Consider the following 20,403-nt stretch of genomic DNA (forward strand, 5'->3'; position numbering starts at 1 on the left):
AAGGTGTCGGACAGTTGTCCGTAAATCTCTCTTCCAGTCAGCCTTTATCCCTCTCTGAGGCTTGATTAGCCTGATTAGGGGCTGGGTGTGTGGAATCATGACCCGGCCCTGCCCTCCGCCCTGTTGCACCCGTAAACCAAAGACTGTTGAGTATGGAAACATAAAGGAGGAAGTTAGGTGCCACAATTGCCAAGTCATCAGACACATAAGGGGAAGTTGTCCATCACCAAGGGGGCCAGCTAGGCTGCAGGCAGCTCTAGTAATGCACCAACCCTCGGAAGTTCAGTACATGCCTGCTTTTCTTAGTGTCAAGGGGGTAGCCCTGAAATGTGCATCCATGTGGTGATGCAGAACATGGTTGAACACAGCTGTCAACTGTGCAGTCCCTGCAGGGAATGAACCCTGTTAATGTTGATGTCCGTGGAGAATTTCACCTGCCTATTCAAGTTGGTACTCATACAGTCAATGTTAATTTTTTTGTCACTGGTGTAACAGAGGACACAGAAGCCATACTGGGCCAGCCATTCTTGGAGCAGGCTCGGGCGTGCCTGAATTTTGGCAGTCAGAGGATTGTGCTGTTTGGTGATTAAGTTTCTTACTTCAACCCAGGCACTGCTGTAGTGTAAGGAAGGGAGATATTGCTGGGTTTCTTCAGTCAGAAAATGTGGTCCAAGTCCCTAGTGTGGCCCCTGAGTCACTACAGATAAGATCTACTCCTCTGTCTGTTCCAAGTAATTTACAATCCTTATATACAGAGAGTTTTGCTGACCTCAAGGCAGATGAATGCTGTGAACTGGCCCAGCTACTCAGTGCATATCAGGATGTTTTCTCCACTGGACCAACGGATCTTGGTCACACCAATCTTGTGCAGCAATGTCATTTGAGAAACTACGCAGTGCCAACATGCAGATTCATCAGAATTTGGATGCTGGCCTAACCTTTCCCAGCCATAGCAGTTGGGCTTCACCAATAGTTATGGTGCATGGTAAAAGGACAAACCTATCGGCTTTGTGTGGATTACAGAGCTTTAAATTAGCACACCATAACGGATGCATATAAATTTCCATGTATAAAGAGAACCCTGGAAACCCTTTCCACTACCAAATGTTTTAGCTCCTTGGACAAAGCGTCGGGCTTCTGACAAGTGGAATTATCTTCCAGGGCTCGTAAAGCAGCTGAATTCTGCAGCTGGAAGGGCCTCTTTGAGTTGAATACCATTCTTTCTCTGAAATGCACAGCCAACGTTCTAGCAATTGATGGAACGTGTCCTTGCTGGCATGCAATTGGAGACCTGCCTGGTATATTTGGATGACATCATTATGTTGGGGAGGGATATCCAGGAGATGCTTCAGCGTCTTGCCCAAGTGTTTGACCAGTTGTATCAGGCCAACCAAGTTTGTAGGCCTTGCATCCTATCACCGACTTTGTTAAGGATTTTGCAGCAGTGGCTAAGCCTTTCACAGTCTCATGAAAAAGTATGCTAATTTCCACTGGACCACAGAGTGCCAGGAGGCCTTTTGAGTGCTGAAAGAGCTGCTCACTACCGCTCCTGTACTAGGCTATCCACTGGACAGCAGTGAACTTATTTTTGACATTGATTCAAGCAACTTCGGCATCAGAGCGGTTTTATCTCAGCTGCAGGATGGCGAAGAGCATGTGCTGGCATATGGGAGTCGATGGTTGTCTCCTACAGAGCAGAACTACTGTACCGCCTAGAGGGAATTGTTGGCAGTAGATGACTTTACTGTACACTTCCTTCAGTACCTGCTTGGAAGACCTTTCATAGTGAGCACTGATCATAGTAGCCTCCTTTGCTCATTAAGATGAACCAGAGGTACAGCTTGCGCGATGGCTTGAGAAGATTGGAGAGTACAATTTCAAAGATGTTCATCGCCCTTTTACCTTTTACCTGGAGGACAGTGCAGAGAAGTTTTGAGCGGACATCATGCACCAGATGCATGACGGGCCCGTCGGTGGACATTTCAGTATGAAGGGAACACTTGCTCGGCTGCAGTCAAGGTAGTACTGGTATCGGATGAGGTAAGATGTCACACTCTGGTGCCACACCTGTAACAGTTGTGCTGCCAAGGCCAGACCATCAAAGAAACACAGAGCACCTATGGGCACTGTCCATATAGGAGCCCCCAAAGAAAAAACTGACATAGATCTCATGGGTCCCATGAATGAGACTGAATGCTACAATCACTAAATTCTTTTAGTAAAATATTACTTCACTAAATGGGTGGAAGTATACCCTTTGCCCAATGAGCAAGCTGCTACAGTAGCCGAGGTTCTAGTGTCCGAATGGGTGTCGTTATGGAGCACCACTGACACTTCTCAGCAAACAAGAGTTAATGATACCCTTCAGAATATCCTGGCCACCACCTCAGAGCATTGCCACGGGGACTGGGATAACATGACACCCAATGCCATGATGGCTTACAGAGCCTCCAAGCACAGCTCCACAGGATTTATCCCAAACATTATGCTCTATGGTAGGGTATTAACATAGTCAAACGATTTGCTAGAAGGCTTGCCTTCCAACCATGCACTGGCCCAAACCCCTCCACAGTATGTCATCTAGTTGAGAAACAAACTGGAGCTTGCTCATCAGATTGCCAGAAAAGCTCTAGGTCGATCTGTAGAATGTGCCAAAAGCAGTATGATAAAATGTTCCAAAATGACTTGTTCCAACTTGCGAACACAGTCACTGAATCCGCACACCAGCAACGTTCTGCTCGTGTTAATGTGGGGTAGGTGCTATGCCACAGCTCCTTGCAACCATAGAGTTATTTATTGGGAACATCGAAGTGCTTGTTCAGAGATACTTGCTTCATGTTCTCACAGTCACTTGAATAACAGTGCACGCTCTCTCTCCATCACGTGCAGCATCTGAGGGAGACACGTAGAGCAAAGCTTGTTAACATTAATATGATACGCTAGGTTTAAATGGCAAACAAACATGTATTTATGATGTGTATCTATGTATGACTACAGAGAGCACTTCAATATGAAAACAAGCAAACCCTGGACATTTAAGGGGATTTAGAAATCCCAATCTGACCTTTTAAAAGTCCCTTGCGGGGGTAAGGACGTATTATCACCCTAAACAAGCAGATATTACATATTTTCCTAATTTCATAACAACTTGTGGACAGTTTTGCCAATTCCTTTGGTGATTGTTGTGCTGCACTGATAGACTGAATATCGGGGCAGGAGAATGCTGTCACATCGCGATCCACATATATCTTCACCCTCATAACGAATAAACTCTTTTGGCCTGCCATCCGATAATTGCGATACTTCAAAGTCTGCCCCGATACGATTTCGATTTGATCCAATTCAGGGCCCTGCAATCTATTTTCCGATATTATGTGCCTATTTTACACATTCAATTAAATGTTTTTTGCCCTCAAATCAATATTTAATTGAGCTCTCTGAAAAGCGAAAATTTTGTATCCACATTGGGACATCCACAACAAAATAACGTAAGTATTTAAAATAACTTAGGTACTTAAGAAATTGAAAAAATTTATACAGATTATAATAATAAAAATATCATCAGATATTCCGAAGACCTTCTATGGTTGAGTTACAGGAGAGATTTGAAAGGAGACTAAGGCACCAGTGACAGTCTGCACATCCTGACGAATAGTCCGCAGAGCTAAGCTCTCCACGGGACCATGAATTCCAAGTTTGGTTGCAGCAGGTGATAGGAGAATCGTCCTCTCCGATCCATCATCCAGGACTGCATATGTATCAAAGTTCTTTTCTTTGTGGTGAAGCAGAACTCTAACAAACTTCAAAAGAACTTTCCTACCTCCTACAGTTCAGTCCAGATACAGAGTCTCAGCTGCTGAATTAACCAGGCAAGAACCCTCAGTCACTGGTTTGGAGTTAACCTCGTGCAGGATCTGTAGATGTCTTCTGTTTGTGACGATGGCCTAGTATTTCTTATATCATTTAAGTCCAATAGCACTGATTACGCCACCTTGGGAATTACACCCAAGGAAATATTAAAGGAACACAGGTTCGGTGGTGCAGTGAAAAGACAGAGTCGCTTCATATGATAAACAAATGAATAGTTTTATTTATATAGAGAACATGGCTCTGACATTAATTAATCATAGTATAAATCACGTTTATTATAACAATAATAAGAAGATCACTATATAAAAAGAACATTCCTCCAGACACACCTGAATGCCAACACGGAATCACATCAAACAGAATATCACAAAAAGAAAATACTATACCGTCCCCACCAAACGAAATAACAAAAAGAATAAAACTACAAGACTAAGCTTACCTTAGGGGCGGCAAACTAGCTATAACAAATTGTGCTTTCAACCAATTGTGTACCCGGCAAACAAAATAGGGAGAGGTGCTCCAACCCTGGTGTTCCACACTCACAGCAAATGTGTTTCACCCAAGTGACTAGCCTCCCCCTCGGCGCATGCAGCCTTGACTTGAACAAAAAGAAAAGAGAAATTAGTGGGTACAAAATAAATCCCAACAATCACAGCAGACACACAGATGATGATTGGCCCAAACCACACCACAACACATTACGATAGCCGGCATACCTTAAAGCTTTCAATGAGCGCGAGCGTTTAACGCAACTCCCAGGGCACGCCGCCGCGACGGCTACAGCAATCACTTCAAAGATAAAAACAGATACTCTAAACACTTTAAAACCACACAAAGCCATGCATAACCTCAGTCACTTACCTCGACTATAGTGACACCGGTAACCGGAAGAGGGGCGGGTATGACAAAGCCTACATGCTAGGGCTTCCTGACTACACACTTAAATACACCGGCCCTAATTACCTCATCCACCCCTTCCCATATAAGGGTAACAAACGCAAAAAAAAGGAAAAGCAGATCCCCTACTACTACACTTTGCAGGCTTCCTCGATCTTTGTGTTTATTGGTTATCATTGTCATATGTTCTCCCATTTCGTGTATTTAACCCTCATGTTTTCCATGGTCCATTGTGAGGTATTGATGTTTGCATGTAACTTTGGTTGTTTGTTCAAGTTTGTCAAGTAAAGTTTATGTCAAGTTATTGTCAAGTCAAGTTCATGTTTTATTTATGGATTTATACGTTGGAATATATTTGCACTTGGGTTCTTTACACTCCATCGTCATCATCTTTGTCATTGCCAGAACCAACATTACAGAATGTTACAGAGAGAACGTTACAGGTGGTGCCACAATATTTTTTTAAACGGTAGTACCATCAATACGGTAGTACAACAAGTTATGTTGTATGTGCGGTATTAAATATTATTTTTGTTAAAACCTTCATTTGTATCAGACCTATGTCTGCAATGATATTAAAAATACAGTCTTTTCGAGTGGCATCCCCTTCATGCAGTGCCCTTTAAGAGTGCAAAATTCTGTTTAGAATGGGCTCTTTACGTGATATTGTTTATTTTTCCATGCCATGCTTCAAACACATCTGCTGTGAATGCCTACAGAGATTTCAAGCCAAAGGGGGAAACACCTGCAACATTATTAAACACCTTCGGACACATCCCACTGCCTCTGCAGAATACACGTGTTAGTGGACTTCATTTAACCTAAATGGTTTATCTTAACATTTACAGATTTACAGTTTCTGTGAAAAATTTAACGTTGCACTAGTTTAATTTTTTTTCTAATTACAAATGCATGGTGGTGGTAACTTCGCTAAATTCACACTTAATCTGTGTAATCTGCACTCATGCTGCTGTTTACCAGGAGAGAGGTTGGGCTGGAGTGGTTGTAATACCGTAATAAATCTCTCGTGCAGTCCTACGGTGGTCCAAGAACTCGCTACAGCCAGCCGGTTTAATTTAAAGGGGTTTACACTTTATTTAAAATACATAAGCTAAAACTCAATATCACGGGTACAGATATGAAGAAATGGGAAGAGAGACACTGGAAAACCTGCAACACATCACTCCATCTACACACAGTGAGATTCACGCTTAACCATCACACAGTGTTTTATAGTCAATGTAACATACAGCCTGCACAGAACACAGTGACTACAAGTAGAGCGTGTTTCCCCAGTCTTCGTTCCCCGATCTCCCTCCCTGTCCCCGCTGTCTGCTACACAATCAAAACAGTTCATACATGCATGAATAAATTAAAAACACTTCCCTCTCCACGGGCGAAGAAGACTCATCCATATAGTGCGGATAGTGCCAGCAGCAACCCGTATCTGCATTCGAAGATGCCAATCCACAAGCCGGGGCATTTAGTTCATTCGCATTGTCCGTTCAACGTTCGCGTCAGAGGATTCTCCCGCTCGGAGTCGCAATGGCAGGTGGATGACAATCAAGTGGAATTCCAAGGTAATTGGTGACACTATAATAGTTTCCCCCCCTCTAACTCGCTATGCTCACCCAGAGGCAACTAACTAGCTCACTATCTTCATCTCCGGAGGGCCTATTGTCCCCGAGAGACAGCCAAGACATTCTCCACAAGTCACCACCTCCGAACACCTCTTCACTTCCTCACACCTTTCTTTTAAAGTCCTTTGTGTACAACTTTCACAGGTGAATGTCATCAAAGCAATCAGTGATCGCCCAATGACGACACACTACACTATTCCCCCTCTAATCCAGAAGAACTCGTCCTCGAGTCAAGGTGGTAATCCTTAGTCCAAACCGGTAACTTCCTCTGTCGTGGAGGTCCTACCACCTCGGCAGAAGGAGTTGTGATGATCTGCGCAGGGCCTCCCCCATCATACAATGGCTCAACCGTCAGCCCCGGGCTATACTCCAACCTTGACCGCGCTGGCGGCAATGATGAACCATGTTGAAGATTTCCCTCCTTTGTTCCCCCAAAGCAGGATCGCCCCTCTGCAGATGGTGGTCTCTCCGCCACGACAGGTGGCACCCGTTGAGGGGTCGATGGGTCGACTAACCGCTGCAGTGGTGGTTGCACTGTCTCATCGTTTCCCTCCCGCTTCTCTGAAACAAATTCAGAAACATATGGTTTTAACCGATTGTAATGAATGACCATAGTAGGCCCACCATCAACTGACTGTAACTGGTACAACACATCAGACAATCGCTCGACTATTTTAAAGGGGCCCTTGTAACTTCTCTGCAATTTGAAGCAAACCCCTTTTTTTCAAGCCTTATTTCGAACCCAGACTAATTCCCCTACTGAATAATACTGTACCTGGGCCTGCTGAGCAGAAGCCTGTAACTGATGTTGCTGCACTGCCCCAACAACAGTGGACAAAATCTCTGCCATACGTTGCACATATTCACTTGGAGACACAAAAGCCTCTTCCAAGTTCACATTCAACATAATATCCACCGGTAATACCATCTCCCTCCCAAACACAACTTTATGAGGGGTAAAGCCAGTAGTGGCATGGACGCTACTACGATACGCCATCATCACATAAGGTAATAACGAATCACAATTTTGTTGATTCTTATCCACAAAAATGGACAGCATAGACAGCAAGGTCCTATTAAAACGCTCAATGAGCCCATCTGACTGAGGGTGATAGGGGGAAGTACGCGTTTTATTTATCTCCAATAATCTGCAAAGTTCCTGAAACAGAGTAGATTCAAAATTTCTGCCTTGATCAGAATGAAGGCTACGAGGGACACCATAACGGCAAACCCACTCCTCTACTAAAACTTTAGCAACTGATCGTGCTTCCTGATTTGGCAAAGCAAAAGCTTCTGTCCACTTAGAAAAATAGTCTCCCACAACCAAAATATAAAGATTTTTATCAATGGTTTCAGAAAGTGGACCCAAAATATCCAAAGCCACATGCTCATAAGGACGAGACGTGACAGAAGGATGCATCGGAGCCTGTGGGGTTCGAGCTAAAAGCTTCCGTGACCCACAATCCGAACACTCACTACACCACCTCCTCACATCGGCAAACCACCCTGGCCAATAAAACCGATCTTTAACTTTTCCTTGTAGTTTTTGCACCCCCAAATGGCCACCTGTAACTACATTATGCAACATGGCTAACACTTTCGGAACCAGACACTTTGGAAGTACCACCTGTACTTTATCAGCTGCATCAGAATTTCGTGGAGGGACTTGCACCAATAACTGATCCTGTATCTGAAGCTGATCCCATACTCTTACAAATTTCTGCAGCTCAGGGTAGTTTCTTACTTCCCCACGCTCCTCTAGTGGCTTCATTAGCAGCTGGAACAATTGCCCCAACTCACCATCCTCCCTCTGCAACCTAACCATATCGTCTTCCAGCTTTTCTCCAGGTGATGGCCCTACACTCGATTTAGCCACTTGTACTAATTTCACAGGACAGGTTTCCTCAATCACCCACCCCCCAACCTGGTCTGACACCTGACCCGAAATTACACTCCGGCCCGGCAGTCTCGATAAAGCATCCGCATTAGCATGTTGTTTACCTGCCCTATGCACAATTTTATATTGGAAACTTGCTAACTGTTCTAGCCCACGGGCCAACTGTCCTTCAATCCCTTGAAAATTATGCAACCACCGCAGGGAATTGTGATCTGTACGCAGCACAAACTCTGCCCCCAAAAGATAATGCTTAAAATGTTTCGTAAATGTCACCATACTCAACAATTTCTTTTTGGTGGTGGCATACTTCCGTTCTTGTTTTGTAAGAGATCGACTTGCATAGGCCACAACACGTTCCATCCCCCCCTCCGCCTGGGAGAGTACAGCACCTATCCCAACATCGGAAGCATCGGTATCCAAGATAAATTGTTTCAAGGGGTCCGGATACGCCAAAACTGGGGCTGATATAAGACACAATTTTAGTGTTAAAAAAAGCTCTTTGAAAATCTTCTCCCCAATGAAATTTCTTCCCCTTTTCCGTCAATTGGTGTAAAGGCCTAGCAATCTCAGCAAAACTCTTAATAAAGCGCCGGTAGTAAGAGGCCAGTCCCACAAAACTACGAACCTCTGTCTGATTCCTTGGAACCGGCCACCCCCTCACAGCCTCCACTTTAGAAGGATCAGCCTTAACTCTGCTGAAATTATATGACCCAAATAGGATACCTGTTTTGAAAATAAATTGCATTTGGAGGGTTTCACCTTCAAGTTGGCCTCATATAAGTTCGTAAAGACTTGCTCCAAGCGACCCAGGTGTTCCTGAAATGTTTTACCAAAAACAATAATATCATCAAGGTATACTAAACACGTGGTCCACTGAAGGTCTGCCAGAACCAAATCCATCAACCTTTGGAAAGTAGAAGGGGAGTTACACAGGCCATAACTAAGAACATTAAATTCAAAAAGACCTTGTCGTGTTGTGAAAGCAGTTTTGGGTTTGTCTTTCGGGTCAACCTCAACCTGCCAGTAACCACTGGCTAGGTTGAGGGTCGAAAACCAACAAGCATTTGCCAGACTATCCAATGCATCTATCATTGCATTGGATCCTATCTATCATTGGAAGCGGATAGGCGTCTTTCTGTGTCAAGTCATTTAATTTCCTATAATCAATACAGAAACGCAGACTGCCATCTTTTTTCCTAACTGGTACTACTGGAGCTGCCCAAGGGCTACAAGAAGGCTGAATGATGCCATTGTCCAACATTTGCTTTATATGATCTGTCACTTCTTGTTGTAAATGAAGCGGAACCCGACAGGGGGCCATTTTAATAGGTTTAGCAGCCCCTGTATCAATCTGATGACAAATCAGATGCGTCTTACCCAAATCGGTGTCCCCCGTACTAAAAAGTTGGTTGTAACGCTCTAACACTTGACGAATAGCTTGCATTTGTTCTACATTAAACCCTCTCACGTCTAACCCAAAATAAGAAATCAAAGCATCAGCCGACCACACGATCTTCCTGGGTGGGATCTTCCCCCACCTCTACATTTGTAGACAACACCCCAATTTTCATTCCATCCCGTAAAGTATGGGCTTCCTTAGTTACATTAATAACGCAAACTGGCATAATGCCAGCGGTGACTCCACACACCACACATGCCACTAACACGTCACAATAGCAGGACAGAGAAGAACCAGGCTCCAACATACCTACTATTTTTCCTGGTGGCGCTCCTTCCACTGACCCCAAAATTATCACTTCGCTGCGTGGTGGTATCCTGGTATCCCCGCGAACTACAACCGGCATAGAAGGAGCTAAAAAATCAGTTTGCAGTTGTACAGAATTTTTTTTTCCCATCAAGTAGCAGCATAGTTCTTTCAAATCAAGTTTTGCACCGAATTTGACTAAGAAATCGCTCCCCAATAACACTTCACCGGGGCTGATATCTGCCACTACAAAATCAACCACTACTGTCAGAGAATCAAATTGACAAGTGGTTTTCCATTGGCCTATAACTTCCATTCGATCTCCATTAGCCACCTTCAATCTACCCTTATACTCTACTAAATCACCCCCGCCACTTGTTGCCTCCAGCCAAAACTATTTGGGTACAATCGATACCTGTGCCCCTGTATCCACCAATAAGTGGGTCTCCACCCCCCCCAACTTTACCAAGCACATATACTCCACCCGTTTCTGGCTGGGACTGACATGCTCCCCCAAACCTAGACGCAACAGAGCTCCTGGTCTACCGGGCCCGCCCCCTCCCGTTTCCCGACACATATGGGCAATCTCTCTTAAAGTGACGAGTACACCCACATTCCCAACAAGCTTTAATATTACCTCGGTTTTGCGGGTCCACTCGCTCAGTGTCAGTTTTTAAAGTCCTTGCATCTCGTCTATTTACAACCTGATCAGCCTGATGACCAGGCAGAGAAAACAAATTCATGGTCACTTGATCTTGTAATATTTTCACAGTACTCTGCAACGTCTTTACTTCTTGACGAAGCCCTTCCACCATGCCCATCAAAGCTTGAATTTGCCCATCCCTAGCTGGCCCAACACTATCATTTACCACACCACAAACTTTTGCATTTGGGAGGGCACTATTACGTTCCAAACTCCTAATTAATTCAAGTTCGGACGCCAGATTAATAGCCCCCTCCAAAGTGGCTGGTTTCACACTACGCAGATGAATACGCGTATCAGCACAACCTATATGTGCAACGAAATGATCTCGAGCCAGTAAATCCCTCGTGGTATTATCCACCGACGGATATGCCTTCGAAATTAAACGCCTCAAAGCATTTCCAAACTCGCGCACGGTTTCATTTGGCTGTCTCTTACGTGAGGAGAAGCTCACCTGATTCCAATCGGTGCTTTCACAGGGCTCTAAACATCTACCCATTGCTGCCTTTAATTGCCCGAAATTTTGCCGAGCCTCATCTGGCAAGCCACAATAAATATCCCGTGCACGACCTGACAATAACAAAGACATAAATTTTAGCTTTAATACATCATCCCAACCATTAATCTCCGCAGCCATCTCGAACTGTTCTGCCCAATCAGACCATTCACGTCCCATACACGTAAAGGTTTTTGGCATAAAAACAGGACGAGACGCAGCAGATATCCCTCTGGCAGCTTCAGCACCTACCACCGGCACGGCATTAACACCGCTGGCTGCCTCCTGTGGCTCTAACATTTTGACAAACCGTAGGCTATCACAACAAAACAGTTCAATGAGACTTAATATAAATCGCTGCACTCAACGCTGATCCCACCGCTGCCACCAGTGTAATATATCTCTCGTGCAGTCCTACGGTGGTCCAAGAACTCGCTACAGCCAGCCAGTTTAATTTAAAGGGGTTTACACTTTATTTCAAATACATAAGCTAAAACTCATCAATATTCCAAGGTAATTGGTGACACTATAATAGTTTCCCCCCCCTCTAACTCGCTATGCTCACCCAGAGGCAACTAACTAGCTCACTATCTTCATCTCCGGAGGGCCTATTGTCCCCGAGAGACAGCCAAGACATTCTCCACAAGTCACCACCTCCGAACACCTCTTCACTTCCTCACACCTTTCTTTTAAAGTCCTTTGTGTACAACTTTCACAGGTGAATGTCATCAAAGCAATCAGTGATCGCCCAATGACGACACACTACAATACGTTACAGTATCTTTTATTTTATGTCATAATTTATGGAATAAATTTGCTGTTTGAACTGACTGTTTTGATGTAGTGAAGATTTTCTTTTTAACATCAAACTAAGAATGTATTAGTTAACAAGTTAGTCCATTTGAGCCTTCTCACAGTTAATCCATTAGTTATTTTCACCACTTCTGGAGCAACAAGTGGAATAGCTAGTTTCTATGAATCACCTTTGCTATGACAAATGCGTTAAGAATTAACACTATTACCACTAATATGGTATTGTGATACTTTAGCTGGTATAGTATCATAAGATATGATTATGATTATGGTTCTGATTGAACGTAGAAACATCAAGCACACGGACCATGACCTTTTCTCTAATTCTGTTTCAATTTTTTATTCAGTCGAGGACTATAATTCTTTTTTGTCTACTAAGTTGGAGGAGTTTACACCTCTGACAGAGAGTGTTGTCACCTTTAAGAAACCATGTCCCTGGTATAAAACTGAGTTACGTTTACTGAAGGCCAGAGGTAGGCAACAAGTGTGGCAATATAAGAAGTCTAGACTAACAGTTCATAGGTATATGTTTGTTCAACACCAAACTGATTATCATAACTATCTTAATGCTGCAAGTAAGGATTACTACTCTAATATCATTAGTGATGGGGTAGATAATCCAAATATATTATTTAAGATAGTTAATAGGCTACTTAAACCAGCCAATGTTCATCTGTTGACCAATGTAAAATTTTTCTCAATTATTTCATTGATAAGATTGAGAATATAAACAACTGAATAGCTTTTGTCCTTCTGTCTGAGTTGCCTCAGATTCTACCAGCAAATCCTGTGACTCTGTCAGTGGTCCTGTGGCTTATATTGATATTGATTTCATTGTCAGAACCATTATGTCCATGAACTCAACTAAATGTATTCTTGATCCCCTTCCATCATCTGTTCTCAAGGGCTGTCTTCTATCTATTAGTCCTCATATTACCTCAATTGTGAACTCATTAAATTCTGTAGCGGTTCCCTCTACACTCAAAATAGCAGCAGTCACACCAGTCCCAAAAAAGCCTGGATGTGATGCCTCTGAGTTGTCAAATTATAGGCTCATATCCAATCTCCCTTTTTTAGCAAAGGTTCTAGAGCATGCTGCATTACATACTTATCTCAAAATAATTTATTTGAACAATTTCAATCAGGTTTTAGAACTGGGCATAGCATTGGTGAGGGTCATGAAAGACCTCCTTATTGTAGCTGACACAGGTGCATGCAGTATTTGGGTATCCCACACATCTTACTGGATAGGCTGTACAGCTGGCTTGGTCTCTCTGGGACAGTGCAGGACTAGTTTAGATCTTATCTTACAGATCGCTTTCAGTTTGTCATTGTTATGAATGCAGACGAGGACAGACGAGGAGTGGGGATCTAACTGCGGGTTTTATTGAAAACAAAGTGAAAACAAACAAACAGGAACAAAAGAAACATCCATGATGGGAAAACTGAAACTAAAACATGAAAACATTGAAGGAACACTGACTGGGAAAACACGGCAGGATGAACACGGCTAGACAGGTAACAGAGAAAACGTCAGGATACAAAACATCTGAAACATTCAAAACAGTAGAAACATTCACATTCAACGATCGTCAAGGAACGGGGAACAAACAGGGTTTAAATACACAGACACAGGATGATCACAAACGACAATCAGGTGCGAACCATGACAGAGTGATGAGGGCTGGGAATCATGGGAATTGGAGTTTTTTGACAAAGACTAGTGAAACACAGGGCAGACAACAAGGGAATCGTGACAGTCATCTTGGGTAATAATTAGTCTGAGTCTGTACCAGTGCATCAGGGTGTTCTACAGGGGTCTGTTTTGGGCTCCACTCTATTCAGCATTTATATGCTTCCCCTCAGGATAATTATTGGGAAGTATGGCCTTGGTATTCACTGCTATGCTGATGATACACAAATCTACATCAGCACTGGGTCTGATATTAACTGCACTTTAACTGTGCTGATGGAGTGTCTGTGTCTGTGAAATTTGTACCTGGATGCTGCATCATTTTCTGAAGCTGAAATGTTCCAAATCTGAGCTCATGCTCATTGGTACATTGGCTGCTACACGTAAAGTTGACTTAAATCTCAAATTGATGGTTGACAACAGCCTTGTGCTTCTGTCCTCCCAAGTGTGGAACTTGGGTGTCATCTTTGAATGCACACATTAAAAATGTTTCCAAAACAGCCTTTTAACACCTTAGAAATAAAGCCCTTCCACACTCTAGCTGATGAAGAAAGGCTTATCCATGCCTTCATCACCTCTAGGCTGGATTAATGCAATGCCCTCTTTTCTGGCCTACCAGCAAAACCATAAATAGGCTTCAGTATATTCAGAACTCTGCTGCTCGTGTTCTTACACATACCTAACCATATCTACACATACCCCTGTACTCTCGCAGTTGCACTGGCTTCCCATCCATGCTCGTATTGATTTTAAACCTCTAATTTAAAGTATAAAGCATGGTATTGCACCAGAATATCTTTGCAGTCTTGTTGCTCCCTACTCTCCCTCCCGTTCTTAACGTTCTGCCAATTCAATTGCATTTCAGCAGACCTCCTGCAAACTTAAATCTATGAGAGAAAGAGCTTTCTCTTTCAGAGGCCCTAAGCTAAGGAATTCTCTTCCTTTTACTATTAGAAACACCCAATCTTGGATTGGTTTAAGAAGTAACATAAGACTAATTTATTTAAGGTAGACTTTTAATATGTATTGATATTAGTGTTTATTCAAACTTGTAGCGCTTTGAGTGTAAGAAAAGCACATTAGAAATAAAAGGAATTATTATTATGACAACCTTACTTCATGCATTAGAATTCTCAGCATTAAGACGGCAAACTTTATCATTCAATTAACGAGGAGGCTAAAGGCTACAGCCTAGTGTTAGTCGCTATTGCGCCTCTTAATGGTTTACACATACTACACAGCTATAACAAACAGGCTGGCTCCCATTACAGCTGCAACAAGGGGTCAGCACAACATAAAAATAAATGTTACTGAGTACACCATAAAAAGTATTTAACCCTTACCAGCCAGAGCGTTTAAATTTGGGAACAATTATTCACATGGTTCCTGTCCCAATATCTTCGCCATCCAATCACCGAATTTATTTCTGAAAACTGTCAGATACTCATGGCTATATAAGCTAAAAGCACATATGATTGGTTAAGGGGTTACTGGGCATGAATAATAAATGTATCGTCATCATCATCATCCTCCATTTGCCTGGGCAGAGCCAGAGAGGATTTCCCGGCAGATTACCTCCAGTGTTGGATTTACTGCTTCAAATTGAAAACTGAGATGATCTTTTTAAGTTATTTAACACATGTTGTCAATATTGTCTATTGAAATTCAAAAAGTTGTAGTTACGAAGCATTTATTTTTAGGAGTAACGCTAGTTATTTAAATTACATTATTAAAATTACATGACTGTCGGCATTCATCGGTCAGGCAGCTAACCTCTATTTTTAAGCAAATTTCTGTTAAACTTGCTAAATAACATTAGCTAGCAATCATATGTACATTTGAGCTAAATATCAATAACTTTTTTTGGCCAATTTTGTTTGCTTGTGGAAGATAGTGAAACCTTTTTAGTTACGAAGCATTTATTTGTATTAGCGCTAGCTAGTTTTTTTCTGGGAAAAAACATCACCGCTATCGGCGAACCTCTTCATTTTATATAGAAGTTTTTTGGCAGTTTCTGTGAAACTTGCAAAATAAACATTATCTAGCAATACTATATTAAGTACATTTGTAACTAAATAGCAGTAACATTTTTTGCCAATTTTCTCACTTGTGAAAAATCCACCTGCAGTAATGTGAGGCAAAGAGCAGATGCTGTTCAGACCTTTTTTTTTTAGACGCTGTTCAGACCTGCCTGGAAATTGGCCTGCTAGTTAGATACGTTATCTAGCTTGTTGATTTTCCAATGTAATATTTTTTTGGGATATTTTTCTATAATTTAGCAGATAGCCTTACACATCATTCACACAGACATGATTTTAGATTGTGTGTAGTTTCTTGTTCACAAGGAATGTGTGAGATGGCTATCTGCAGTTGGACATTCTGGTTAGTCTGCAAGCCTTTGGTGACTATTCAGTGTACGGATTTCTGAAGAACACACTGCTGGCTACCAATTGTGTACTTTTTTCTGTTGTAGAGATGGATTGAGACTATGGCTACCTGCTCAGCACCCTCAAGAGGAGGCGGCAGCTAGCTGCTGATGATCTTAGGTTCATAGCAGAGGAGGATGTGGCATGAGTGCATGAGGACACAGGAGTAAGATCTTTTGGACCAGGAACTACTGCAGGAAAACCCGGACCATGAGGAGATGGTGGATGAGATGGAACCTGATCCCCAGCCAAGACCATCAACTGGGTATATATGTATGTATTTTTTTTTTCTATTTCTCATATGAATGATACTCACAGTATCATTCATTATCACTCGCTTATTATTTTGGGTATGGCAAGCCATTCTCACACAGGTCCCAAGTCAGCTAGAAAGTGTAAACGCTTCCCTGACTCTGTTTCTCATCCCTCATACTCTGACATCAATTCACAGGCACCAAAACCTCTCCCATTTAAGCCTAGCTGTCCATTCTATATTGTCTTCAGTAGCATGCGTCAGGCTGTGCAGTCAAATTGAAAGTCAAAAAATTGACTTTTTCTTGCTGTTTTCAGGCTGTAGCTGCTGATATATGCAGCTTTACAAACCATCAGGAGTGGGAGCTCATCCAAAACTGTCTGTCATAATCCAGCTACCAAGGATGGAGGTGACCCCCAATGAATTGTACAACTTTCTTGGTAAGCTCTTTTACATGGGGTTTTCAATTCACCCTGATTCCCATCGTCATTGGGGAACCAAGTCACTTCAGGGCTTGTGGGCAAGGGGATTTATGTCATGTGACCGCTACAAGGTTCCTTTAGCATCTCTACATGTTATAGACCCTACTATAGAGGATAATCAGGATCGCCTTAGGATGTTGCATTATCTTATTGACCACCTCAAACAAAAATGCAAGCAGCTCTTTCAGCATAAGCAAAATCTAACAATAGATGAACGTATGGTCAAATCTAATGCTCTGTCAGGATTTAAACAATACATGAAGGACAAGCCTACTCAGTGGGGTTTTAAATTATGGGTAATTGCAACATCAGACTCGGGGTATACTCTCGTTTTACTGTTTACACAGGTAGTCATGATGGGTGTGTCACTGACTTTGCCACCAAAATAGTTGAATCATTACTGCAGCCATTCAAAGACCAGGGCCACAATGTTTGGTTTGACAACTTTAACACATCCCTGCTCTTACGGTTAATTTGTTAGAAATGGGAAACTAATGCCTGTGGGACATGCAGGATAAATCGTAAACTGTTTCCTGCAGAATTTAAAGACTTCAAAAGATGGGAATGCAAGACAGCTCCTGGGGATATGAGGTGGTGTAAGACTGAGGGATATATTTGTAATTCAGAGGAAGGACATGCGTGCAGTTACATGCCTCTCCAATTTCTACAATACAAATGGCTAAACTGGAATTACTAGCTTTGTAAAATATTATGGTGACTGGGCAAAAGAAGTAGCCCTACAGCCCACTGTCATCTGCGATTATAACAAATACATGGGTAGTGTTGATAGGTCAGACCAAATGATAAAATCTTACGACATCTTACAAAAAACTCAAAAGTGGTGGAAGACTCTTTTTTTTTCCACTTCATAGACATTGCCGTCATCAATAGTTTCATTTTGTTTAAGGAATGGCAACACATTCATGCTGCACCAGGTGATGAGCCTAGACCGGTGAAGCCCTAGCTTGTAATTAAAATGGTTGAAAATGCAGTTGACTGATGAAGTATGGTGGTGTTATGTTTACCTTGTCTTGTTTCACTGTTGCCCTTTTTGTTTACCATTTTTGCCACTTTTGCACTCCATAGGTTCACTTTTGTCCCTTGTTTAGCTCCACTGTCTCACTAGTCTGTTGTTAAAAGAACTACACTTCTCAGTATCCACCTGTCATCATCACTGCCATTTTGTTCATTGTTCTCACCTGTGTCCCATTTAATCATCACTCCCTGTGTATTTAAGCCCTGCTTCTTGTTCTCTCCTTGTCTGTCATTGAGTGTTGTTAGCCTGGTGTGTTTTCCCTGCCCGAGTTCTCTGTATTTTAGTTTCCTGTTTCCCCATTCACTTTCAATAAAGTCAACTGCGTTTGGATCCGCACCTCCTCGTCTGCCTCGCTGCTCATTCATAACAGAACGACAGACCACTATGGATCCAGCGGTTCAACAAGCGAATTACGACCTGCTCTGCTTGAAACAAGAAGACCGCCCTATAGAGGACCACATCCGCGACTTCCTTAAGCTGGCGAGTATTTCGGATTTCCCGGACTCCTCTCTGGTGGTCTCCTTCAGGGGCAATCTGCACCCCGCACTGAAGGAGCGGCTGCCACAGGCGACGCGTGGCTGGACCCTCCGTGACTTCCTGGTGGCGACCCTACTGGTGTGCAACTCACCGCTCGCGGTGGGCGTTGCTGAGAAGGACCCTGCCTCACCGTCCACAGTGGTGTCTCTTCAGCCACCCCCGGCGCCCCCTGTAACACCAACTCCACCTGTCAACGAGGTCACCCTCACGTCTGTCATCTTCCACGAGCCAGCGCGGCCCTCTTCGTCTGCCCGGAGGAGGGAGAGAAGACGGGCTTCCGCCTTCCGGCCCACGCCTGCCCTGGTCTTCGAGCCAGAGCCCACGCCTGCCCCGGTCTTCGAGCCAGAGCCCACGCCTGCCCCGGTCTTCGAGCCAGAGCCCACGCCTTCCATGGTCAGCGAGCCTGTGCCCACGCCTTCCACGGTCAGCGAGCCAGTGTCCACGCCTTCCACGGTGAGCGAGCCAGCACCCACGCCTGTCACGGTGAGCGAGCCAGCGCCTACGCATGTCACTGTGAGCGAGCCTGTTGCCTCAGAAGTCAGTGAGCCAGTGCCTGTCGCCTCAAAGGTCAGTGAGCCAGCGCCTGTCGCCTCGACCATCCTTGAGCCAGCGCCTGTCGCCTCGACCGTCCCTGAGCCAGCGCCTGTAGCCTCGACCGTCCCTGAGCCAGCGCCTGTAGCCTCGACCGTCCCTGAGCCAGCGCCTGTAGCCTCGACCGTCCCTGAGACAGCGCCTGTAGCCTCGACCGTCCAAGAGCCAGCACCAGTAGCCATGACCGTCCAAGAGCTAGTGTCAATAGCCATGACCGTCCAAAGGCCAGCGCCAGTGGTCACGCCCGTCCAAGAGTCAGCTCTGCCTTCCGAGCCTCCCAGTGCTCCGCCTTCCGAGCTTCCCAGTGCTCTGCCTTCCGAGCTTCCCAGAGCTCCGCCTTCCGAGCTTCCTAGTACTCTGCCTTCTGAGCCTTCCGAGCTTTCCAGAGCTCCGCCTTCCGAGCTTCCTAGTACTCTGCCTTCCAAGCTTTCCAGAGCTCCGCCTTCCGAGCTTCCTAGTACTCTGCCTTCCGAGCTTTCCAGAGCTCTGCCTTCCGAGCTTCCTAGTGCTCTGCCTTCCGAGCTTTCCAGAGCTCCGCCTCCCGAGCTTCCTAGAGCTCTGTCCTCCGAAATTCCCGAGTTTTCCTGAGCTCCGCCCCCCGAGCCTCCCAGGGCTCCGTCTCTCAAGTCTCTCGAGTCTTCAGGGCTCCTCCTCCCGAGCCTCCCAGGGCTCCGCCTCTCAAGTCTCTCGAGCCTTCCAGGGCTCTGCCTCTCAAACCTCTCGAGCCTTCCAGGGCTCCTCCTCCCGAGCCTCCTAGGGCTCCGCCTCTCAAGTCTCTCAAGTCTTCCAGGGCTCCTCCTCCCAAGCCTCCCAGGGCTCCGCCTCTCAAGCCTCTCGAGCCTTCCAGGGCTCCGCCTCTCAAGTCTCTCGAGTCTTCCAGGGCTCCATCTCTCAAGTCTCTCGAGCCTTCCAGGGCTCCGCCTCTCAAGCCTCTCGAGCCTTCCAGGGCTCCGCCTCCCAAGTCTCGAGTCTTCCAGGGCTCCGTCTCTCAAGTCTCCCGAGCTTTTCAGAGCTCCTCCTCCCGAGCCTCCTGGGGCTCCGCCTCTCAAGCCCCTCGAGCCTTCCAGGGCTCCGCCTCTCAAGTCTCTCGAGCCTCTCGAGCCTTCCAGTGCTCTGCCTCTCAAGTCTCTCGAGCCTCTCGAGCCTTCCAGGGCTCCGCCTCTCAAGCCTCTCGGGCCTTCCAGGGCTTCGCCTCCCAAGTATCTCAAGTCTTCCAGGGCTCCGCCCCTCAAGCTTCTCGAGCCTACCAGGGCTCCACCCCTCAAGCCTCTCGAGCCTTCTAGGGCTCCGCCTCCTATGGCCCAGCCTCCTGCGGCTCCGCCTCCCGAGCCTCCTGCGGCTCCGTCACCCGAGCCTCCTATGGC

General features: G+C 44.8%; 1 protein-coding gene across 1 annotated transcript; it reads right to left on the minus strand.

Annotated features, from left to right (window-relative positions):
- Window positions 1-6,600: 6,600 nt before the first annotated feature.
- LOC127657633 (protein NYNRIN-like) lies at window positions 6,601-8,232 on the minus strand. The gene is made up of 2 exons (XM_052146499.1): window positions 7,183-8,232; window positions 6,601-7,047 (listed from the first exon to the last, which is right to left on the minus strand). Exons 1-2 carry the CDS (start codon window positions 8,230-8,232, stop codon window positions 6,601-6,603), a joined length of 1,497 nt encoding a protein of 498 aa, XP_052002459.1.
- Between the last annotated feature and the right edge of the window lie 12,171 nt (window positions 8,233-20,403).

This window comes from Xyrauchen texanus, chromosome 17, assembly GCF_025860055.1.
Source record: "Xyrauchen texanus isolate HMW12.3.18 chromosome 17, RBS_HiC_50CHRs, whole genome shotgun sequence".
Classification (NCBI taxonomy): Eukaryota; Metazoa; Chordata; class Actinopteri; order Cypriniformes; family Catostomidae; genus Xyrauchen; species Xyrauchen texanus.

Coding starts and splice junctions, on each gene's coding strand:
- LOC127657633 (XM_052146499.1), bottom strand. CDS start 8,232: ATGGTTAGGTTGCAGAGGGAGGATGGTGAGTTGGGGCAATTGTTCCAG. Junction 7,048..7,182: donor CTTCTGCTCAGCAGGCCCAG/GTACAGTATTAT, acceptor GTGTTGTACCAG/TTACAGTCAGTTGATGGTGG.